Source organism: Zalophus californianus, chromosome 5, assembly GCF_009762305.2.
Source record: "Zalophus californianus isolate mZalCal1 chromosome 5, mZalCal1.pri.v2, whole genome shotgun sequence".
Lineage (NCBI taxonomy): Eukaryota > Metazoa > Chordata > Mammalia > Carnivora > Otariidae > Zalophus > Zalophus californianus.
In genome coordinates this window covers 73,245,973-73,272,273 of record NC_045599.1, presented here as the reverse complement: position 1 = coordinate 73,272,273, position 26,301 = coordinate 73,245,973, and the positions used below count along the sequence as shown (strand labels likewise).

Sequence of the window (26,301 nt, the reverse complement as noted above, 5' to 3'; positions counted from 1 at the left end):
TTTATTTTGTTCCATTGGTTTATACAGATGTTTTTTTGCCAGTACTATACTATTTTGATCACTGTAGCTTTGTAATATAGTTTGAAGTCAGAAAGTGTCATGCCTCCAGATTTGTTCTTTCTCAAGATTGTGTTGGTTATTTGGGGTCTTTTGTGTTTCCACATGACCCAGCAATTGCATTTCTGGAGATTTGTGCAAAGGAATTTAAGTCAAGATTGCGAAGAGATAACCTGCATTCCCATGTTTATTGTAGTATTCATAATAGCCAAGATATGGAAATGACCTAAATGCCCATTGATGGATGAATGGATAAAGGAAATTTATTGTATGTATACAATAGAATAACATTCCATCTTTTAAAAAAAAAAAAGGAAAGTCTTCCATTTGTGACAACATGAATAGACCTGGAGAACATTATGCTAAGTGAAATAAACCAAACATAGAAAGACAAATACTGTATAATCTCATTTACATGTAGAATCTAAAATAGTAAAACTTATAGAAGCAGAGAATGGTGATTGCCCGGGTCGAGGGAGAGGGGAAAATGAGGAGGTAATGGTCAAAGGGTACAAAGTTTCACTTACGCAGGATGAACACATCCTGGAGATCTGCTGTATAGCACCATGCCTTTAGCTAACAATACTGTATCATATATTTAAAAATTCTCTAAGAGGGTGGATCTCTTATTAAGTATTCTGACCACAAACAAGAAAATGATAATAAAAATGAGGTGGGAGGAAACTTTGGGAGGTGCTGGACGTGTTGGCAGCCTTGATGGTTACACAGATGTATCTTATCCCCAAACTCATCAAATTGTATATTATGTATGTATAGCTTTTTACACATCAATCATACCTCAACACAGTAGTTTAAACAGAGCAACTGAGTGTGGAGCATGACAGTTTGGGGAGAAGAAGGATCTATTTGAAGTTCCCATAATAGTCACTAAATAAGTGTTAAATTTGAAAAAAATATGTTTAAAATGACAAAGCTTGTTTTAGAGCTGTATATGTACCTAGCACTTCAAATATCTCTTTCCTAATACATGTTAACATTTGGGGACTTAATAAATATTTTTAGAAAGATACTATAAAAAATATATTTCTAGTATCTCCCTATAATTAGCCTACCAGTTTTCTTCTGGGAACCGCTTCAGTGAGCCTGAGGAGAGATGACTCTCTAGATCTTACGTTCTTGACATCCTTCTTTTAGAGAGTTGGAGGGATCCTTGGGAGTTTTCACTGTGGTGGCTTGGAGCTTGCTTCTCCTCTCACACTGTTGGCACCATCATTCTTCCAGGGGCTCAGCTCAGACTTCTGTGTGACTCATCCATCCATTGCCCTATCTCCCACATCTTGTCAGTTGACAAATTTAGTTGATTGAATCTCCTCAGTATCTCTCAAATTCACTTTTTATTTTCATTACCACTGACCAGATCAGACCCTTGTAACTTAAACTTGACTGTTATAAAACCTTTAAAAAACTTCTATATCCACAGGATTTCTCTTCTGTCTTCTATCCTGTGGAAAGAAAAGGCCTGGTTTTGATTATTTCTGAAATCTAAGCACTTAGGCCAGAGCAGATAGGCAATAAGTGTTTGTTAAACAAGGCCTGGTTATTACTGCTTCTTTCTTCAAAAGATGGTTTCATGTTGCCCATGGATCGAAACTCTCCTCAGCCTGGTGTCATAGTACACGAGTCTTCCTTTCTACCTCATTTCTCACACTATCCAGTGATGCCCCCTCTGGTCCATCCTCCCTTCTTCCAAATCTTCATTTGTCAACGTCCCACCCATATTTTCACACGCTGATCCATTGACCTCTCTCTGAGGTCACCTCAGATTCTTCTCACATTGTAATTGGTCTTTCTTTCCTGTTCTCTCAGTGGCTTAATAACTCCACTACGGCAGTCTGTCTTTAATTACAGCTCTTGAGGGGACAGGGTTTCATTATAAGTGCCAATTTTGACTAATTGGTAATGGCAGCCTATAGCACTATATATTAGAAAAAGATTCTAAGGGTATACTTAGGTTCCTCATGACAGAAGGTGCCAAAACAGAAAAAGAGAGGAAACAAACCACATATGAAACCCAACTTTGTCATTCATCCCCATGTCTGTGTCTGTTCAGCCAGATCATGTGTCCTTAAAGACATCAAAAAAAAAAAAGACATCTTTCTATTTTCATTGCTTCTGTCACAATTTGTTCTTTAACACCCTATTCCCTGATTTTAAAAGTTTACAATCTAAAATGGCAAATATGGCATTTGAGATAGAATGTGATAATGGACAAGAAAGATATAAGTGCTAATGAAATGACCCTTGAAGACTGGGAAGGAAGACACAGATAACAAGAGGAGGAAGGCAGGTATTTATTCAAAGGAAAGGAAATCAGTATCTTGGAAAGAGGTCTACATTCCCAAGTTCATTATAGCATTGTTCACAATAGCCAAGATAAAAACAACCTAAATGCTTATCATTGGATGAATGGATAAAGAAAATGTGACACACACACACACACACACACACACAGACACACACACACACACACACAGAATAATATTATTCAGGCTTTAAAAAGCCAGTAAATATAAGTCCAGTGAAGTTCTCTCTTAACCAAGTATTAAATTCTAAAACAACAAAAGTGAAAAACCTAATACAGTTAAAATTATCTTTGAAAATTCCTTCCTGGCCCATATAGTATAATATACATTTTAAAATATTATACCAGGTACCCTATAAATTATTAACTCTAAACTTCAAGAGGAACTGCATAGAACAATGAAAACTACAAAATATGCAGCCATCTGAACATTCAGACTTTTCTGCCTTTAAAATACCTATCAAAATACTAGAGAGGATGCAGAGTGGGTGGAATATGTCTCCTTCCCTATAGATTTTATTACATTTCTTAGAAAGTGGTAAATCTATCTATAGCAAGTATTTATTAATGGGCTTGTTTATTTTGAAATAATGTATACACAAGAACCTAACAAAAGGCTTGGAACATACTTGGAGCTTTAACAAATGCTTTCTGGATTTGAATTTAAATTTTGCTTATTTTAGACCCACATACAAACTGTTTTACAAAAAGTTGTTTAGAAGGCCTTGATTGGCTTCCTGTCTTTCCAAGTTGGCATCTCCTGTGTGGTGTAGTGAACAGCTATCACTCTTGTCATTTACATTAGTTACAAGACACCCTACCATAGTTCTGGAAATGTATATTTAAGGGAGAGAACATTTTTTGCCCTCCAAACTTGAAAATTGGTAACATCCGATGTTAGCTAGGATATGGGAAATACGTGTCTTGTATACTTCCAATAGTAATGTGAACTATATAAACTTTTTTGGAAAAATTCATCCTATCAGTGAAATAAAAGTGCAAGTCCTCATAGTGGCAAGTACCGAAACCAGCTCACGTGTTCATCAATAGAGAAATAATTGAAGAAATTATGATTACGGTACCCCCACACTGTGGAAAATGATGTACCTTGAAAAAAAATAGATCCATATGTATTGATTAGCGAAGTGCCCGTGACATTTTTAAGTTAAATAAATTGTGAAATAATAGGCAAAATATAGTACTATCTTTTTAAAAGACAAAAACTGAAAACTCAACAAAAGAAAAATAAACCTATATGTGTCTGTGTTTGTACAAGCCCTTCAACATGTGGAAGGATATACCCTAAATCGTTAGAATTGGTAACGCCAAGGAGGTGGGAAAAGCCAATGTTTGAGAGAAGAGCAAGACAATCATCTCACCTTTGTTGCTCTCTTGTCGAAGGCTGGATCCAAATTAGGGGTAATAGGAATTAAAAGAAAAAGAAGAAGATAGCAGGAGGGGAAGAATGAGGGGGGGGAGTCAGAGGGGGAGATGAACCATGAGAAACGATGGACTCTGAAAAACAAACTGAGGGTTCTAGAGGGGAGGGGGTGGGAGGATGGGTTAGCCTGGTGATGGGTATTAAAGAGGGCACGTTCTGCATGGAGCACTGGGTGTTATGAACAAACAATGAATCATGGAACACTGCACCAAAAACTAATGATGTAATGTATGGTGATTAACATAACAATAAATAATTAAAAATAAAGACAATTGGGAGATGGAATGGTGGTGGAAACGGAGTGGATGGGATTTAGCAACTTTGTGCATGTGGTGGAGAGGGAAATGAGGAAGTCAAGGAGAGCTCATTGATTTCTAGCCTGAGCCACTGTGGGAACCATGGTGTCATATGTAGGAACAGGGGTACCATGAAAAGAAGTGGAATCTTTCTTATTGTTACCAGAGGAGAGATGAGGAGTTTGGGTTATCTGTCAAAGTTGTGCTGCTTCTTGTTTTAAATGATAATTGCTCCTATAGGAAAGCTGCTTTCTTGGTCTTGAAGCATAGGGGGGGGAAAGCTGCTTTATAATTGTATTTCATATGAACTGTAGAATTAGAAGAGTCAGACCGGCATCTAAATTTTTACCTTATCCATGCATATTATTCCAAAACAAAAGAATATTTCTTTTTGAATTGGAAGAAAAAATATAGGAATTTAAAATAATTTCAATATGTAAAGAAAAGTCAATTTTCCTATTGTATTCAAAGTGGCATAAAGTATAAAATGTGACCTATACAATTTTTATTGTTTCTTTTGTGTTGTTTTAATATAGCTATTCTCCTTGCAAGTGTTTATTTAACTTAATGCCTGTAAATTAATAGTATATTGTTACTAAAGATATCCTATAGGGGTAGGATTGCAAAAATGTTTAGTTCTAGAAATAGCTTGTGCACTTTTATTCTACAGAAAGCAGCATTAGAAATTTAGTCCCACTGAGTATTTATTTCTTGCAAATACTGTCAAAAATACTGGGTAAATTTATTTCTGTATAATTACATCATATTTTATGCTGGGATTGAAATAGAAATGTGTAATCCATCAGTATGACCCTTTTGCATAGATAAATGAGTCAACACAGTTACCTGAATAAATCACTTTGTCAGCTCACTTGTATGGAAATGAACTGTTCTTGCATACCTTTATTCTCCATTCATCACTGATTGTATTTTTACTTCAGACACTATTCCTATGTAGTCTTGCTTTGTTGAATTATGTGGGGCTACCCATGGGGAATGTTTTTCATCTTATATTTGTTATCTTGAATCTGAGTTAAAACAAGAATTCCTATAAGTGTCATGGTGTTTTTTTTTTTGAGTCTAAAGAATTTCCTGAATTTAAAAACCTTCAGAGAACTAGGTGATTATGGCATGGGAACGCACAAGATGATTCATTTTATTAACTAATTCTTCCAGTTTGAGTGAAGCTATATATGGCCCCCACTAGAGAAAATAGGAAAGAGATAATAAATTTAATATTTTGTATATTTCTTGTTTTTCAGAAAATAAATACTGCTGGAACCAGTAATGCAGATGTCCCCTTGGCTGATCCCGGAATGTACCAATTGGACATTACATTAAGAAGGGGTCAAAGTTTAGCTGCCCGAGATCGAGGAGGTAAGAACATAAGAACACCACCACCTAGAAACTTATTTTATGTGTTTTTGACAAATTTTTTTTTCCTTACGTTTGCTTCAGTAAAAAAAAAAAAAAAAAAAAAAAAAATCACCTTTAGTATTATAATTTTTGGAAGGTTGGGTTCAGCAATATGGGTTGAAGCTTTATTTACTCCTGTGATCACGGAGAAAGAGGTTATGATGCAAATTCAAAAAATCTGAACTGGTCCTGTCCCAAACAGTATGGTCCCTACTAAACTGCTGACATATTAGACTCTGCCTTATATATTATCAGTGACATAATTGGTTAGTAGATGAAGCACATATTTGGAGCCATATCAGAAGTAACCATTTGGCAGACCTGAAATTCTTGTTGCTGCATAGATTTGCACAGTTGAATCTGCTGACATTGCAGAATCCAGGACAGACATTTCGCCAAAACTTTGGAGATTCCCACCAGTGATTTTTCTGAGGCTTGGTTGGACCTGGCAGTAGTCTCATGGTAGGTCTTTGTAGTCAATGATGAAAGAAGAGACAAGGAAAACACTCTCTAGTTTCTGGTTTCCAAATCTCAAGGCAGTCTCCTGGTGAACTAGCCTGGGCTACATTAGGGATTCCTTGAACCCACATGAGAGGCAGCCCTGCGGATGGACGCTAGGTAGACTGTGGAGCATCCTGTTCACAGTTCAAAACACTAGCTATTCAGAGTGTGGAGACCTGAGGGGCCTGAAGACCCACAATTCCAATTCCATACGAAGCTGAATTTGAGTGTAACTCCTCCAACAAGGAAGTGGGGAGAGCCCCTAAGCCTCTAACAGGTGTCAGACAACCTGAAAAGTGCTCCTGACATCATGCAGTCTCATTTGTCTGCTCCCACCCTATTTGACATCCACACTTAGGGTTTGGAAGGAACCAAATTACGACTACAGTTTATAATTCTATCTCTTGTCTCTACAAGAATAAAATGGAGAAAATAATTTAGTATAATAGTGGGTTTTTAAAGACTAGAAACTGTACAACTAATAGATTTAATTTTTTAGTAAAAACTAGTGAATGAAGGTGTGACTAGAAATGTAGAATTTTAACACATTTAATTTTCAAAATTAACCATCTGGCTAAGTAGTCGAGGACAAATTTTTATTGAACTGAACTGCTTGTCTCAAAATCAGTTACAATTAGATTAGAGAAAGAAAATAATGCTATTAATACAATATTATTTGGTTGTATATACGTGTACTACATTTTTTAGTTTGAGGAGTAGTCTTAATTACATTCTGTTGCATCATTTGATTTAAAACAGAATTGAATCAGCCATCAGGAGATCAAAATTTTAGTCCTAGATATGCCCTCCCAACAATATTAAATACATATGCCCATAATTATTTAATACAACATTGTTTGTAATTATAAAATGCCTATACATAGGCGAGGTGGTTAAACAAAACATGGTACATCCGCATGATGAAATATTATGCAGCTATAAAATAAAGAATAAAGAAAATCTCTAGGAATTGATATGAAAAGAGTTACAGGGGGGTGCCTGGGTAGCTCAGTCACTTAAGCATCTGACTCTTTATTTCGGCTCAGGTCATGATCTCAGGGTCGTGGGATTGAGCCCCTCATCAAGCTCCTCACTCAGGAGGGAGTCTGCTTGAGATTGTCTCTCTCCTTCTCCTTCTGCAACACCCCCCCAAATAAATAAATAAATCTTTAAAAAGAAAAACAGATAAGAGTTACAGGATATTATTGACAAGGCAAAGTACAAAAGATTATTGACAATATGGAATGTAAGAAAGGGGGAGTATAAGAAATTCTGCATTATCTGTTCATTTATTCAAAAAGAAATATTGGAAGTAAAATCCAGAAACTAATGAGATTAATAACATACATAATATAGGTAAGAACAGGTGTCAAGAATGAGTGATGGGAATGGGGTAAAAAGGATGAGGAGGAAGTGATTTTTCTCTGATCATATGAAACAATATTTGGATTATACACCATAAAACTCAAGACAAAAAAAAGCACTATCCTTGATGTACTCTAGAGCATGACTACCAGTTCTGAAACTACTTAATGTGTATACTGGGACTGAACAAATAAGTAAATATATTGTAGGTAATGAGAGCCAGTTTTTCCACTGTTGGAGAAAGAAGTTACAAAAATAGAACAAGGAAAAGCTGCAAAGAACCTTCTGGTTTTAGAGGGGCATCAGTATGAACTAATGGTTTTTAATACATATACAGATAGACCGAAATTATAATGCATAGAGGTGTGTGTGTGTGCATGTGCGTGTGTGTGTTTCCTAGATCTATCTGCTGAGAGGGCCTAGAAACAATTGCAAATGTGTAATGACAGAGTAGCAATCGACGCAGGTTGAGCCCAGATTTTGGTTTCTAAATACAATTTTCCCAAGAAAAGTAAGCAGTGCTCCTGGAGAAGTGGTTGATTGCAGATCTGGGCCAGGGAAAGTGCAAGAAGAGCCTGGAATATTTTGCAGTCCCAGAAAGTAAGGAAGTAATAAAAAATTGATGGCATGATGTCAAAACAACATAGAAGCCAACTTAAAAGAGCTCCTAGTAATCAAAACTTGGACAATTTCAGCAACAAAATAAATGATGATAATAATGAATTCTAATCCATCGAATAATATGAGTTCATGCTGGTAAGTAAATAACTGAATAAATAAATAAGTGGGAGAGAAGGTGCAGCTTTTCTTTATGGTAGAATTCCAATGAACAAATGTAGAAGGGAAAATAAGAATAGAAAATCACCTTTTAACAAACAACACAGTAACATTTTGCAGGCAAAAATCATCAATTGATGCTAAAATTACATGTGCAAAATTATGATGAGAAATGGGATATTTGCATCATTTAAAAGTATTTCCTAACAATTTACATATGAATTACAAAGGAGGAAATAGTAACTTTACAATTGAGAGACTTGGAAGATACCACCTTACCCAAGTGTAATAAGAGACAGATATCATGGACCTCCTGATATGATGCACTGAGAAAGGCACATCATTTCTCTGACATTCTCATCAAAAAATGCATAGAGTCAATGTGATCATGAGAAAATATCAGACATACTCTGACAATATACAATGCTAATTATCTGACCTGAGTAGTAGCTGTCCTGTGGACATGGGGCGCATGATCTCGTCCCATGGTTCCATGTCTCCAGAGTTGTCAGTCTGGATGGCACTGTTCACACACACTGTCTTTCCTACAGCTGCAAATTTCTCTGTGTGGTTGTCTCTGCCACAAAGAGGAATTTTTTGAAGTAGAACAAGAGGGCCATATTCTTTTTTTTTTTAAGATTTTAAAAAATTTTTTATGTTATGTTAATCACCATAAATTACATCATTAGTTTTTGATGTAGTGTTCCATGATTCATTGTTTGCATATAACACCCAGTGCTCCATGCAATATGTGCAAGAGGGCCATATTATTAAGAAAAATGGGAAAAAAAATATTTTGTGAAAGTGAAGAATATCTACATGTGTTTAAAATGCGAACTCCAATTCAGCTTCACTGTTTTACTTACTTGGCCTGACATTTATGACTTTTTTATTGAGTAGATATGAGAGGAGATATTTAAAAAAAAGGAAACAACTTGAGTTAAGTATCAGACTGATTAAAATTTATCTTAGACCCGCCTCTGAATGGCAGATGTGTTAAGCATGTGACTGGATAGGTCGTATTGGGTGACTTTACACTTGTGAATTTATATACATCCAGGACAGTTAAATGGGGATGGGTAGTTCAAAGTGAGAAAAATCATTCGTTTTTGATGCAGTGTTCCATGATTCATTGTTTGCGTATAACACCCAGTGCTCCATTCAATATGTGCCCTCTTTAATACCCATCACTGGGCTAACCCATCCCCCCTCCCCTCTCCCCTCTAGAAGGCTCAGGTTGTTTCTCAGAGTCCACAGTCTCTCATGGTTCGTCTCCCCCTCCGATTTCCCCCCAGAGAAAGACATGTATCATATGACCTCACTGCTATGAGGAATTCTTAATCTCAGGAAACAAACCGAGGGTTGCTGGAGTGGTGGGGGGTGGGAGGGATGGGGTGTTTGGGTGAAGGACATTGGGGAGGGTATGTGCTATGGTGAGCGCTGTGAATTGTGTAAGACTGATGAATCACAGACCTGTACCTCTGAAACAAATAATACATTCTTCCATTTTTATAACCCTTTTTACAGAACAAGTAGATGACTTCTTGCAATGCTTCTGCATTGTGCTAAGTTTTATTGTGTCTATGAACTAGAAACACATGATCTTGAAGAGTATGATGCACATAATTTCAAAGCCAAACTCCACATTCTATTAGCTATGTGATTTGGAGTAATATGTACAATCTCTCTGCTGCCATCGTAGGGTTCCAGAGTTAGCAAATAAAAATACAAGATACCTCATTAAATGTGAATTTCAGATAAACAACACATTACTTTTAGTATAAATACATCTCATCTAATCCACAGTATAATGAATATAGATAATAATATTGTACTATAACTATGTAATATGGTATTGCTACAATGACAACATATGACAATTTATAAATTTAAACACACCGAACTCCTCAAACTTACACAATATTACATGTCAACTTTAATAAAAAAATAATAAAAATTTGTCAAATAAATATATTTTATATAATATTTAAGACATACTTCACTTAAATGTTATGTATTGTTTATCTGAAATTTCAATTTAACTGAGTTCCTTATTTTATCTGGCAGCCCTGTGACAATCGTCATGTCTAGTTATTACTAGAAAAATGCCATTTATATTTTAGTTGGCTTGGGTTTTTCAGGACCATATTATAATCTGTCACATTTGAATGTAATGTCTTGACATGGTTATTTGCATTGTTAGAAAAGTAAGAGCAATCTGTGTACTTATATCTGGTGATAGCAATTGCCTACAATTTGATTTCTTGTAATTTGTACCATGGAAGATGTATTAATTTTCTAGGTCTGCTTTAACAATTTAGTGCAAATTTGGTGGCTTAAAACAACAGAAATTTATTATCTCACAGCTCTGGAGTCCAGGAGTCAGTCAAGGGTGTGGTAGGGGAACACTCCCTCCAAAGGCTCTTGGGAAGAGTTCTTCCCTGCCTCTTCTAGTTTCTGTTGATTCCAGACATTCCTTGGCTTGTGGCAGCATCACTCCGACCTCTGCTTCCATCCTCACAGGGCATTTGCCTCCGTGTCTCCAAGTCTCCAGTCTCTCCCCACTTTCTTTCATAAGGACAGTCATTGGATTTAGGGCCCACCCTAAATCCAGGATGATCTCATCTCAAGATTCATACCTGAAGTACATCTACAAAGACCCTATTTCCAAATAAGGTCACATTCATAGGCATGGAGTTAGGACTTAGACTATCTTTGGGAGAACCCAAGTCATTCCACTACAGAGGACAACTGATTCTCTTCAGACACTAGGAATAAATTTAAATAATCAGAAAAGTGATCCATATTTTATGTCATCTAAAGAAGGTCTTAGAACTAAAGTAAACTGTGGCAAAAACATTTGAATGAGGCATTAGATCATCTGCAGAAAAAAAAAGTGATCTATGTGAACTTGTTTATTGTGACTCTATCTATAACAATGTTAGAAGTGCTGAGAATTGTGCAAGACTGTTGAATCACAGATCTGTACCTCTGAAACAAATAATACAATATATGTTAGAAGAAGAAGATGATGATGATGATGATAGCAGGAGGGGAAGAATGAAGGGGGGAAATCGGAGGGGGAGATGAACCATGAGAGACGATGGACTCTGAAAAACAAACTGAGGGTTCTAGAGGGGAGGAGGGTAGGGGGATGGGTTAGCCTGGTGATGGGTATTAAAGAGGGCACATTCTGCATGGAGCACCGGGTGTTATGCACAAACAATGAATCATGGAACACTACATCAAAAACTAATGATGTAATATATGGTGATTAACATAACAATAAAAAATTTAAAAAAAACTAATGATATAATGTATGGTGATTAACACAATAAAAATTAAAAAAAAAAAAAAGTCCCTACACTGAGTAGAGTTAGAGAACTCCAGTCACTCTACTCTGTGGGTCTGATGTGTCACCTCGCCAAAGAAAGTTTCCAGATGCTCTGAGAACAGTGTTTTCAAGCTGGAGTAAGAATTATAGAAACCTGGGGATGGGAAAGGATCTAGACGGTTTTCCCCTGCAAGCTTCACTTTTCTCACAGTTTAATGAAACCTCTCTAACCAAGACCTTATATCAGTTACAGACAGCCAGATCCGAGGAAATGATTGGAAAGCATTTTTTTCCCAAAATAAATTCAATTTTATAAAACATATTCTGTATTCTAAGTATAAATAAGCCCTTTTCAAGTTGGAGGGCCTGCCAGCAATTTTGTCATTAGATGTAATTTATGAGAACTTTTCAAGAGAGTTATTCTCTGAGTGTGAATTATGCCTCAGGGACGATATTTGGTGTTTACGTATATTTCCTCTAATCTTCACACGGTTGGCTGTAGGGGCAGGTGCCACCCCAACACATTCACTCACCTTTCAGTGTTAGGGTCGTCTTTGGTTTTGACCCTTAGGAATTTCCTCTGTGGTAGAATGGCCATATATCCTGGTTTGCCTGGGGGCAGGGTTTTTTTTTAACTGTTAGTTGGCATAATTGTTAATAGTGGTTCATTTCACTCTGAAAAGGGTCCCCATTCTAAAGACATACTATATATACTGATGCTTCCTAGAAAAAATTCTAGTCCCATTAAAGTTGATCAGAAAATTAAGTGTTGTAAGCATTCCTTTTTTCCAGGAAGGAGAATGCAATTTGTATCATCAGAGGAAGGTTTATCTGAGCAGGTTTGTTTGTTTGTTTGTTTTTAAGATTTTATTTATTTATTTGAGAGAGAGAGAGATAGCGAGAACAGGAACACAAGCAGGGGGAGTGGGAGAGGGAGAAGCGGGGCTTGTTCCCAGGACCCTGGGATCATGACCTGAGCTGAAGGCAGACGCTTAACGACGGTGCCCTCTGAGCAGGTTTGAGATGCTTTTTTTGGTAGCTCCTTCTTCAGATTTACAGGCTTTAATGAGCTGCTGTGATCAAGAAAAGGTCTGTCATGTTACCTTTTTGGGTTAAGAGGGTGAATTGAATATGTTTTTAGTCAATTGGTTTTTTTACATTTCTTACAACAGGTGGAATCAGGTATAGCTTGTTTTACCCAATACAGACACAATCACATATATGCCTGTGAAATGGCATTCCTTTCACCAGTTTCCTACCATTGGGGAATTAAAAAAAAATATCACAGTGACTCAGGGTTTTAGTAATAGCTATTTCACGTAGTCTGTGATCTGAAGTAAAGCTATACATACACACACACACACGCACATATATACGTATATTTTATACTATATAAGCTTCTGAAGAATACATATGTTCTGTTTTTCCTATCTTATTTTCAGAAGTGCAAAAAACATCATTCATTGACATACAAAGATTCCCTTGCTACATGTTAATATAACTAAGGCCATACAGTTACTAAACCCTGAGAGTGAACTTCTACCTGAGATTTTGTGGAAAGGGTAATTTTGTATATTTCATATGATCCAATTTCAGGGAGTATATAACTAAATTCCTGAGAATATTTCTCTCTATGGGCACAATACATCAAGATGCTTAACCTACTGAGCCACCCAGGTGTTCCGTAGATGTAGCTTTTTATGGACATGCCCAGTTACAAGAATCGTTACACTCAGGGAAGCCAAAAGATATAGCTTCGTTCACGTGTTTCTATTTCTCCCATGCCAGATGAAATTTGCCAACTAGGAGATCATTTTTACCATTTGCTGCCTAGCAACATAGTTGACATACTATCTATTCAGTTTAGCAGAGAAATAGAATAGCCGAAGGTCATATTCTCAAGAAGAAGGGGCAAACATTGAGAAAATTAAGAAAGTACAGGGTATTCCAGTTGTGCCTAATTGTACCAGACAGTCCCTCCTTGCTCGTAAGTGCCCAGGAAGGGGTTCAAGGCAAGGTGATTCCAAGCCTTTGGAGCTACCTAGGAGCTGTTTAGGAAACACCAGAGTCAGTATAAAAACGCATTGTCAGTTTTATTAGTCTGAATTTAGGACCTGACCCTGGAGAACAGCAGAATCAAAAGAATTTTTGCACTGGCACACAAGTACTCAGAAAGGTTGAGAAGTAGTTACAGCCTCACCTGTGTTATTAACCAAAGTAACAGCACTTTATAGCAACCGTAACAACAAAGGTAGAACAACAAATCATTTAGCTGTTTTAAGTTGTCTAGACATGACCACCCCTTACTATTCTTTCCGTTTGCCTTTTATTTTTTTCTTAAACAACTGACCATGGTCATAAACTACTCAAAAGCGAGTAAAAGTAGACCTTTTTGAGAGATGTGTTCAGTTTGGGTGAAGCAAAACCTTCCATCTATGCAGAAAGTCAATCATGTTTTACTACCTTGTGTTGAGAACAGACTTTACACTCAGTGACCATTTCTCTTTCTGAATTACCAGTCCTCTATTACACAAAGCTTTTTAACAAATAATTGTATTTAGTTTTTTTTTCAAATTACATTTATTGAGATATAATTTACATAGAGTACAACTTCCAGTTTGATGAGTTTGACAGAAAAATACAGTCATAACTAGCACCAAACCAAAAACATAGAACATTTCCATCACCCCAGAAAGTTCCTTTATGGTCTTTTGTGGTTAATTTTCTCCATACACTTCTGGCAACAATTGATCTGGTATCTGTAAAAAACAATTTTAAATTTCCTCAATATGTATGTATCTTTTTTTTTAAATGATTACATATTTCTTTTTTTTAAGATTTTATTTATTTATTTGAGAGAGAGAATGAGAGATAGAGAGCACGAGAGGGAAGAAGGTCAGAGGGAGAAGCAGACTCCCTGCTGAGCAGGGAGCCTGATGTGGGACTCGATCCCCGGACTCCAGGATCATGACCTGAGCCGAAGGCAGTCGCTTAACCAACTGAGCCACCCAGGCGCCCAATATGTATGTATCTTAAATATACATGCATATATATGAAATGATAGGTGATACATTTTAGAGATTGAATATAATTTTGTAAAGCATAAGACATTGTTTATACTGCATTGATGTTATCCTTATAATTTGAAGGCTATTTACATTTCAAATATATTTACATGTTGACAAAATATGTAAATAAAAACTACTCAGTGACCCTGATGGAAACTATGGACTCTGAGTGATAATGATGTGTCAGTGTAGATTCACTGATACGAATGTACCACTGTTGTGGAGGATGTTGATAGTGAGGAATGCCAGGCATGTGTTGGGAGCAAAGAGTATAAAGAACTCTCTGTACTTGCCAGTCAATTTGGCTATGAAACTAAAACTTCTCTAAAAATCAAAGTCTATTTAAAAAAAAAAAACAACACTACTTTGTGGAGTTAAAGTATCTTTACTCTGTCTCCATTTTAATTTAGCTTAAGTATATAAAATAATACAACTATGGTTGATACTAAAAACTTACCGGAACTGTAAAATTTTATTCAAGGAAGAATCCAAATGGAATAGCATGCAGCATTGTCTGAAGTTTAAAACAACTATACTTGAATCACTAATTATTAGGGAAATACAAATCAAAACCACAATGAGATATCACCTTACACCTGTCAGAATGGCTGCAATAAAAAAGATAAGGAATAAATGTTGGCAAGGATGTAGAGAAAAAGGAACACTTGCACACAGTTGGTGGGAATGTAAATTGGTGCAGCCACTGTGAAAAATAGTATGAAGTTTCCTCAAAAATGAAAAAATAGAACTACCATATGATGCAATAATTCCACTACTGGATATTTCCTTAAAGAAAACAAAAACACTAATTCAAGAAGATATATGCACCCATATGTTTATTGCAGCATTATTTACAATAGCTAAGATATGAGAGTAAATAGATGAATGAATGAATAAACGTGTGATATACATCTATAATGAAATACTACTCAGCCATAAAAAAATGAGATCTTGTCATTTGTGACAACATGGATGGACCGAGAGGATATTATGCTAAATCAGACAGAGAAAAACAAATACTGTGTGATTTCATTTATATGTGGAATCTAAAAAATGAAACAAAGAAACAAACAGATGCTTAAATACAGAGAACAAACTGGTGGTTCCCAGAGGGGAAGTGTGTGGGAAAATGGGAGAATATATAAAGGAGATTAAGAAGTATCAACTTCCAGTTGTAAAATAAATAAGCCATGGAGATGAAAACTACAGCATAGGGAATTTGTTGATAATATTGTAATAACGTTGTTTGGTGACAGATGGTGACTACACTTATGATGACCCCTGAGCAATAGAATCATTGAATCAATAGGGTGTTACACCTGAGACTAATATAACACTGTATGTTCGTTATATTTTGTTAAATAACATACATACAAGAACATAATACAAGAAAAAAAAGAGATAGAAATTCTGCAACTGGGATTGAGAGACATGGGAAAAGAATAATAAATCTAGTTTAGGAATTTCCATGAGAATAGAGGAGAAGAAATAGTTGCTGAGTTAATGGATGATAATTTTTCAATTCCGACAAAGGATATAAATCCGTAAGTACCCAAAACATGACTTATAGCAGGCTTGATAAATAACAGAACTCTGGATCCAGATACATTATAGTAAAACTCCAGAACACAAAGGCAAAAATATTTTAAGAGAGATCTACATATGAATGACAGTTTGACTGAAGATTTCACAACAATGACTTGGGTTAGAAAACATAGTTATCAATAATCTCTTTGAAGGGCTGAAAGAACCTATCAATCTGGAATTAGAACATAATTGTCCACCTCGAGTTATCTACCTAGCAAAATAATCTTCCAAGATTGAAAGCAGAATAAAGCTATTTTGTAATTAGTATCTGAGAGAATTTGCCACTGTCAAGCTTCACCGAAAGAGCTTCTGAAAGATTACTTCAGGAAGAAGAACCTCAGATGTGAGATCTAGTGAGTAACAGTGAGCAAAGGAATTGGTAAACCTACAGGTAACATTAAATAAGCATGATTTATATGAAGTAAAAATTGTTATAATGTCTTGTGTGATTTTTAAAGGACTAAATGAAAATACTGGGTAACAACTTATGAGTCAGGAGTGGAGGGTTTGGAAATATTCTACAATGGGATGTAACGAGCACTGGGTGTTATATAAGACTGATGAATCACTGAACTCTGCAGCTGAAACTAATAATACACGATATATACATTAATTTAAATTAAAAAATGAAAAGAAAAAAATATTCTACAGACTGTATTACTCAGCAGGGTGAACTTCAGAATTGTTGATGTATGGAGGCATGTTAAACTTGTCAAGAATAACTAGTAAACGAATGGAAATAGAATGTAGACCTGGGGTGCCTGGGTGGCTCAGTCGGTTAAGCGTCTGCCTTTGGCTCAGGTCATGATCCCAGGGTCCTGGGATAGAGCCCCACATTGGGCTCCCTACTCAGTAGGGAGTCTGCTTCTGCCTCTGCCCCTCCCCCCAGCTTGTGCACGCGCGCGCTCTCTCTCTCTGTCTCTCAAATAAATAAAGTCTTTAGAAAAATGTAGACCTTAAAAATTTGCAGAGGTAAAATGAAATTTTAAAAATACAAGAACAAAAAATCCCGTATTTTTTAAATGAAGATACTACTTATTCTAATTCAGTTTAATTGCATACATATTTATATCCACAGTCTTAAATTTTAGTGATAATTTACCTGTTCTGTAAGACAAGTGTACAAATTTTCCAGTTAATTAGACCTCCTATTATAAAATCAATCTGATTTACATTAATTGTTATATATCTTGCTCTGATATAAACAAAGAGAACACATTTAGCTGTCTTTTTAGACAAATTTAACAATTTAAGTCTTTCAACTATTTTTGGTGATCAAGCAAATTAAGAGTCCTCAATTAAGTCAACTTAAAGAACTTTTTTATAACTACTTAATATTTATTTACCAAGTAATACTAACAATCTTTAACTCTTGGTTTAAAATCTTAAAAGAAAAAGTTTTCTTAATTAAGGCTGGGCCATTAGCATAATTTTTGTTCTTTATCTTAGTGACCAAGACACCCATGAACTAAAACTCTGCCATTCCCTTTGAGCACTTTTTTTCTTCCATTTACGTGGAGGGAGGTTTTGAGACTCCTTGTTCTAAATTTATGTGCATCTGTTAATCTCAAAGCCAATCAAAATATGAGCTCTATTAAATTTGAGATATTGACCATACAATCTTGTTGATTTCCCTCTGGAGGCAGGCAAAGGTACCTTGTCAAAAAAGATATTATGTGTTAACATTGTTTAGGGGATAGCTCTTTTGCCCTTGGAATAAAGTTATCTTGCTCAATTGTTTTGTCTTTTTAAAATTAGAACTATTTCTGGGGCACCTGGGTGGCTCAGTCAGCTGAGCACCTGAGTCTTGGTTTCAGCTCAGGTCATGATCTCGTGGTCCTGTGATCAAGCCCTGCAATGGCTCCATTCTTGTTCCCTCCCCTCTGCTCCTCCCCCTGCTCACTCTCTCTAAAATAAATAAGATCTTTAAAATTAAAATAATAATAGTAAAATAAAATTAGAACTATTTTCTTAGTTCACTCTCTGCAAGGAAAGCACACCTTTCTTTTTCAAGTTCTTGTGAAATTGGCAATCAGATTCTCTCTTCTCCTCTCATTTTTTAAGTAGACTTAACTCCTTTAGCTCCATGTTCTTAAAATGTGCATAACCACCCTTAATTTTTAGAGATGCTCTTAAAAAATGGGCAGGTGTGGCTATAGAGCAGTGATTCTCAAAGTTTGGTCCCCAGAAGAGCAGCACCAGTATCACTTTGGAACTTGCAAATCTTTGGGCCCCCCCCCCCGAGACACCCACTGAATCATAAACTCTGGGTGTGGGGCCCATTAATGTGTGTTTTAAGAAAACTAGGTGATTCTGATGCATGCTCAAGTTTGAGAACCATCATATAAATGTCCTAAGAATCTCACTGGCCACACACACACACACACACACGTATGCAATCACTTACAGTCACACTCGGAAAATCACCCCACTAACTGCAATTGTTAAAAAGCAACATCAACCAAGTAAATTTGAAGACCTAATCGGCTTTATTCAACAATTCATGAATCAGGCACCATCCTATCTAGCAAGTAGAGAGCTGTTCTGAGGAGTTGTACAGAATAGAAGATTTTTATGGGAGGGAGGGTGGGGCAAGAAGTTATTAGCAAAAGAAACGATTGTTTCACCCAGGACTTCTTTTGGGGGGAGAGGGAACAGCAGGGTTTCTATCATGCAGAGGGCCACACAAGTGCTGAGCGGGAAATTTCAGATTGACTCTTAAAAGCTCACATTCCTGGAGTAGGTTGAAACTATATTAAGTCTTGATTTGCTGGTATGGGGGGGAAATGACTCCAATTTGGGCTTGCTTTTTTCTTTTTTAACACTATATGTAGTTTTGACTAATAAGTCAATGAAACTATGGTCACAAACCATATGTACAACAACCTCCCAGGGCAAACCATAGTTCAGCCAAAAGGCGTCAGTGAGTGAGTATTTACTCATCCTCGAGTTCCTTTCTGGGGGTTTTGATCACTCTTCAGTGACAGCAGACAACCACATGGAACTCCTCAAATACAAAACAAAGACCACAGAATTCCTCAGGTCTGAAACATTGTCTAGAAACCTGTGGAACCATTCTGAGCTTCTTTTCCTGGAACCCCTGAGGTACCCCTCAGTCTCTCTCAGGACTTCAGGCCCATTTCACTTTTCCCAGGCCTCATGTTAGATGGCAAGATGCCATATAACCACAGAACAAGAGTTCTTTCAAATGGCCCTTAGACTTTGACAGGAGAGCTCTGAACATGAACTGGAAATGTCATGTCTTTGAAAAATCTAGTATTTTGTCGGTCACAGCTGCTCTTAAAGAGCGAGGTCAGGGGAACACAAAGGCCAATGTGTGCTGACTTTGATGTTCCTATGAGGCAGACTACCTCTGTGGTGTAGAGGCTGCTTTTAGGCAAACAACCTGAGTGATGGAAGCCTGAGTAAGGTAGAATGGCCCCAGTGACCACCAGGCTGAATGCAAACAGGCCCATTAGGAGACCCACCTTAAAATAGCCATAAGCCCTAGCCAACCAATGGACACAGGTACCAAAAATTCCGTATGTTCCCATACCTCCTCACCTTCCCCCTTAATTACAGCCGCCACCACTGCCTCCTCGCAGTTTCTCCTCTGCTGTCCTGCATGCTGCTCCTTTGAGGTGGATTCAATAAACTTTTCTCCTTTGTTCTGCCTCGGGTGAATTCTCTCAACGTCTGCATTGCTGGTCTCCCCCCGATCGGGTTGTCCCACATATGGGTCCTCCAAGAACTGTGGAAAGAAAATATTTCAATTTAGTTATGAATATGTATCAGAAATATCTAGCAATTTTTTTTTGCAATTAAAAAGTCTCCCTCCAGGCCATATTGAAGATTCACGCCTAAGAACATTTTATTGGCAAGTTTTCAGCATCTATCTTTATTTTATTCTGAGAGCAAACACGAGGCTTCTAGATCAAAGATCAGACATTATTCCTTAGAGTATTGGTTTCCCATGCTTCACTCTATGCCTTCAGAGAGATGCCATGAGAACAAATGTCAGCTGCGTATCCAGGAGCTCTGTACTGTGCAGAAGAACCCAAATTTACACAACTGGGGAGTTTTATAAACACAGGTGCACAGCAGCCCCCCTCCCCCCTGCTTAAGAGAGAAAAAGAGCATATCTTTCTGAAGTGAACAGATCCTCTCTTGAGAAAAGAGAAGACTCCTAGATCTTCACAACCATTTGAAATGTAAACTCATGCCTCTACGTCTATTAAGCAAGTCCTACTGGTATGAGAGGAAAGTGGCCCTGGGGAAAAGGGGACATTCTCTATAGCTTCTACTGTATTTCATTGTTTATTAATCCTCTGTTATTCGTCTCACCTTTGTGTTAAGCGTGGATATTGCCCATTGTGAATATGTTAGCTGCTTTACTATTATGGTCTAAAGTGAAATGATCCTCACAGTTGAAGAATGACCAATTTGTCCCTCACAAACATCTTTCAAATGCAGACTGATGAGTGGTCTTAAATTTTAAAGGATTACGGTTTTGTAACAAATGTACCAAGAGGCATTGACTACAAAATTGTATATTGAAGCTTTTCTAAATTTTCTAGTGTTTTGAGAACATATTACCTATTGAAAGAAGTTATCAGAGAATAATTCCTAGTTAAATTTAGAAAAGAATGAACAAAGCTTTCTTCTTTATTAAAGAAAATTTGAGTATAAGTTATAGGAATAAAATAAATCGCTTTTCCAAAAAGTACATTCATTCAAGTTTAAAAGTTCTGAAACTTTAGTCAGTTATTTTAAATAATATTAGCAGTCTGTCATAGAAGAAAAGACCATGTTTTTTAGGTCAGGTTATGTAGAAGCAGAGCCTGAGACACAGATTTGAGTTTCTTTGGGGGTGAGGCAGTGGTAGGGGTGAGAATAACACAGGGAAGGGAAGGAGGTCAGTACAGGATGAGTGAAAAATCAGGTTACCTCTGGGACCTCTGAGACATGGTGTAGAATGTCCCCAGCAAGTCCTGTTGAGTAACCAAGAAGATGGACTATTCACTTAACCATTCCCATTTGCCATCTGCTGAGGCCTACTCTCCGAAGGTATATCATACTGGCCTGGGCCATGTATGCGTGAAGCATGCTCCTGTGACTACAGAAAGTCATGGTTGCTTGAGGAAAGAATGGAGGGAGAAAGTCTTTGGTGTTTAGGAAAGCTGACAGTGCAGACGGGATATGGCTGGACAATGGCAGCCTCTGCCACAGCAGACAGTGGTCATCAGAAGGATAGAAGTGGGTCACTGAAAAGCTAAGCCTCATCTGTAAAATGTGGTAATGAGATTATCTGCCTCCTAGGCTTGTTCTAAAGGTTTCATAGGATTCCACATATAATGTGTTAGAGGAAGACACAAAGTAAGCCCTCAGATCATCTACAAGGCATAACTCCGAAATATTGTGGGTTGGGTTTCACTGCAATAAAGTGAGTATCGCAATAGAAAGAGTCAAAGGGATTGTTTGGTTTCCCAGTGCATATAAAAGTTATGTTTACACTACATTGCAGTCCATTAAGTGTGCAATGGCATTATGTCTAAACAGACAACAATGTACACACCTTAATTTAAAGATAAGTTTATTGCGAGGGGTGCCTGGGTGGCTCAGTATTTTCAGCATCCAACTCTTGGTTTCAGCTCAGGTCATGATCTCAGGGTCATGAGATTGAGCTCCACGATGGGCTCCATGCTGGGCATGGAGCCTGCTTAAGATTGTCTCTCTGCCTTTCTTCCCTGACCCCCCACTCAGATTCTCTCTCTCTCTCTCTCTCAAAAAAAAAAAAGTGTATTGCTAAAAAATGCTAGTCATCATCTGAGCTTTCAGCTACTTATAATCTTTTTGCTGGTTCAGGCTCTTGCCTCCTTGTTGATCAGGGTGGTGGTTCCTGAGGATTGGGATGGTTGTGGTAATTTATTAAAATAAGAAAACAGTGAAGTTTGCCACATTGATTGACTCTTCCTTTCACAAATAATTTCTCTGTAGCTGTTTGTTAGCATTTTATTCACAGTAGAACTTCTTTCAAAATTGGAGTCAATCCTCTCAAACCCTGAAGCTGCTTCATCAACTAAGTTTATGTCATATTCTGTATCTCTTGTTGTCATTTCAACAGTCTTCACAGCATCTTCACCAGGAGTAGATTCCATCTCAAGAAACCACTTTATTTGCTCATCCTTAAGAAGCAACTAATCAGTAGAGTAAAAGGACAGCACATCTCAAATGGATAATTATTACTCTTGATATTGATGGAGAGTGCCAGTAATGGAAAAAACTGAACAAGGTTAACATTTTAATTTTTCACAAGAACACAAGGAATTGTTCTTAAAATTTTATTAGCAAAAATAAGAACATTTTAGGTTTGCCATTGCTTAACAGTGCATGGAATATCACTTCATAGATTTCACACTGTGATACATTGATGAGGCTCTTTCTTCCCATGCTCTGATGTATAATTAGGTGTCATGCTTGGAGGTGGATGGTAGGATCTGGTTAATGGCCTTGTGAAGACAAAGCATTGCACACAGTGCTTTTAAAAAGTCCAGCATAATTGGTAGGAAGAGTAATAGGGGAAGTCCCTGGGGAAAGCGACCTGGGCCATGCCAAGGAGGGCCTCAGGTTGGTAAAATTCTGTAATTTATCTGTGCTTTGGGCCTCTACCTGGAGAGCCTGTGATGAGGTCTGGAAAATAGTAAATTATGCATTGAACCAATGTCTATTCTAATTTCATGTTTACATTTGTGTACATCTTGATCAGTTCTAGTCCAAGAAAATTGGATTTAAGACATGTGGTGTAAGCAGAATTAAATTGACCCCTAATGATCCATGTCCTTGTATTAATTCTGTCCCTGTTAGCATGGGTGGAATCTGTGGGTATGAGGGGATATCATGCCTGTGATTGTGGTATATTATGTTATACAGCAAAAGTGAAGGGACTTTTTGGCAAATTTAGTAAATGTTTCCAGTCAATTGACTTTAAGTTAATCAGTTAAGGTTTATGAACTTTAAGTTCATAACTGAACTAAAACTAAAGTTCAACTATAACTAAAGTTCAACTGAACTTTAGTTCAGTTAAGGAATATGATCTTTGGTGACCCTGGCCTAATCAGGTGAGTCCTCTAAAAGGAACTGGAGCCCTCCCTGAGATAATGAGATCCTCTTGCTGACCTTGAAAAAGGAAACAGCCATGTTGTGAACTAACAATGGAGAGAAATGACTTCTAAGAGCCAAGGGCTTCAGCCTTACAACTGCAAGGAACTGAATTCTACCAACAACCTAAAGATTACAAGGTCCAGATCAGAGCTCAGCCCAGCTGACACCTTGATTTCAGCCTTCTGAGGCCCGGAGCAGAGCTCCCAGTTAAGCCAAACCTGACCTACAGAAACCTCGAGACAACAAATGTGTGTTAAGTCATTATGTTCATTGTAATTTGTTACACTGTAAGAGAAAACTAATACCTGGTCTAAGTTAAAAAGAGACAAAAGGGATCTTGTCTTTCTATCCAGATTGTCCATCAGCTTTCCTGGAAAATATTACTAAAAAAAAAACAAAAAAACACTCTCTGAGCCATTGGACTTAATCACATCTTAAATAGTTTCCCTTAATGAGGTTAGAAGGTAGAGAACCAAATAAATGAACACACAAAATTATCAGATGCCAAGTTGTTTTCAAAAACCTACTTCCAAAAACCGTTTTTACAACATCCAATGCACAAAATTGCTAAAGAGCACTTTCATTTTACTAAAGCATTAGCATTTGGAAAATAGATTCATTAATTCTTGAGATAGCAATCATTTGAATGCAATAGGAATCAGTTGTCACATTTCTAAGAGGAAATGGAGAGGTTAGGGAAGATTGAAATGACTCAGAAGATACATTGCTATTCTGTGAAGACTTGTAAATCAGACCAGAAAAAAGCAAAAGGCCTCAATATCTTTTAACATTAAGGTATTTTTAAAAGCTATATCGCTATCTCAAGAATAAATGTTAATATAAACCTTCATTGCTTTTAGTATCTATGAAAAGTAGATTTGCCTTAGCTTGGAAGAAAATACTTTAATAAATTTATAGGGAAACAACTTTAACGAAAATAAATAAGTTGAAATATAAAAATAAACACACAGCACTAGCCTAGGAGGACAATACTGCCGGAATTTGAATGGAATTCTTGGGCTTCCGCAGAGCTTGTCACAGTGTACGGTGTCTCTGTCAAACAGGATCAATGGCTCTGACAGTAGCAAAGAGAAAATCAAGTTTTGTGGACTTTGTAATTTTTACTTACTTTCATAATGAGAATGTAATTAAATGGGAGAGCCTTAAGCCAACAGAGCAAGCCCATAAAACTCCCTGTGAAAACCCACACTCAGCATTAAGAAGCTTTCTAGGCAGTCTTAAATTTAACAGGGAAAGCTTTTAGGCTTTCAAGGAGCCATGAATGTGACTTATCAAAAATAGTGCACTACGTCCTAAACACAAATAATGGCATGTAGCTCTTATTTTCTATGCATACACATTAAGTTATTTGTTCAGGTTATGCAAATGGTCTTGGAGACTTATCCCGAGGAAGTCCCAAGGTATACCCTGAATTACTCCATCATTAAAAGACTTCTGTTGTGCTCTTTTGCCCCTGAAATATTTTTTTTTGAGATTTTATTTATTTATTTCTCAGAAAGAGAGAGTACAAGCAGGGAGAGCGGCAGGCAGAGGGAGAAGCAGGCTCCCCGCCGAGCAGGGAGCCCCATGCGGGGCTTGATCTCAGGACCCCAGGACCATGATCTGAGCCGAAGGCAGACACTTAGCTGACTGAACCACCCAGGCGTCCCTTGCCCCTGAATTATTATTCTCTGTTCCAACCTAAGACAGATTCTATTTTCAATTTGTACTCCCTTTTGAAACTCTATAAATAATGCCTTTTGCAGAATTGATCTTCAGCCTAAGTCAGAACTCCTCAGAACACCAGAGATATGAAAAGAAACACAGAAAAGCACAAAGTGCACAAGTGTTAAAAATTCATATCCGTGAGCGTTTACTGAGCAGCTAGCTGGCGCAACACCTAGCACATTGCCAATTCCAGGAAGCCACTGAATTCTGCAGCTCGGCAGCCCTGCAAAGTCCTGAGTCGGTACTGATACAGACGACAGTGGTGCTGGTGATAATTACAACTATCAACTAGAGAATATGTAGTATAAAATAATAAGAGAATGTAGTATAAAATTATTTTGAGGATTTGGTGAGTTGAGACATGTAAAGTGACAAGGACAATGCCTGGCCCATAGAAAGCATGCAACGTGTGTTAACTTCTCAAATAAAAATAACAGTCACAAATGGACCTAAGAACAGTGCTCGGGTGCTCTGAAGTGTGAACTGCTGGTCCTTAGTGAGGTATTATATTCTTAGTAAAGCAGATCATGATCAAAGGACTGAAGTTTGGCCAAGGTCCCGATAAGTCAAACAGAAGTGGATACTTTGATACAAGACATGGAAAACAGAGAAATATTGTACACCCTAAAACTTACACAATTATATCTCAGTAAAACCGGGGGGGGGGGGGGGGGGGAAGAAGTAGTGGTCTTGGGCCAAAGGTCAGAAGCCACACATTGAGAATGGCAAAATTGTTACACTGGCTTAGAGTTACTTCTTGCTCTATGGTTTTGCAAGAGGGAAATGAATTTCTCTCTAGTTTAATCCACTATATTTTTCTGATTGCTTTGTTACAGCATCTTAGCCTGCTAGCTAATACACTTAGACTCTTTTTAATATAAAGAAGGCTTTTATTAGGTTCAAGTAAGTTTCCTTCTGGCTTTTTTATTTTTTTTATTTCTCTGGCTATACCATAAATATATTTTTCAAGGTAGACTCATTAGTTTTCCATTGCTTTGTAACTAATGTCCACAAGTTTAGCAGCTTAAAATAATAACCGTTTAGTAGTTCACAGGTTCTGTAGGTCAGGAACCTGGGCTTGGCATGACTGGGTTATCTGCTCAGAGTCTCACAAGGTCAAAATCAAGGTGTCGGCTGGGCTGAACTCTTATCTGGAGCTCAGGGTCCACTTCCAAGTTTATTCTTGGTACTGGCAGAATTCATTTCTTTGTGGCTACAGGACTAATGCCACTCCCTTCTTGCTCTCT

At 37.2% G+C, this 26,301-nt stretch overlaps 1 protein-coding gene across 1 annotated transcript in view; it reads left to right on the top strand.

Annotated features, from left to right (window-relative positions):
• Positions 1–26,301, top strand: part of MCTP1 (multiple C2 and transmembrane domain containing 1) — a 505,394-nt gene that overhangs the window by 221,104 nt on the left and 257,989 nt on the right. The window contains 1 exon segment of the mRNA XM_027606101.2: positions 5,380–5,494. Within this exon segment, the coding sequence (XP_027461902.2) occupies positions 5,380–5,494 (115 nt within the window).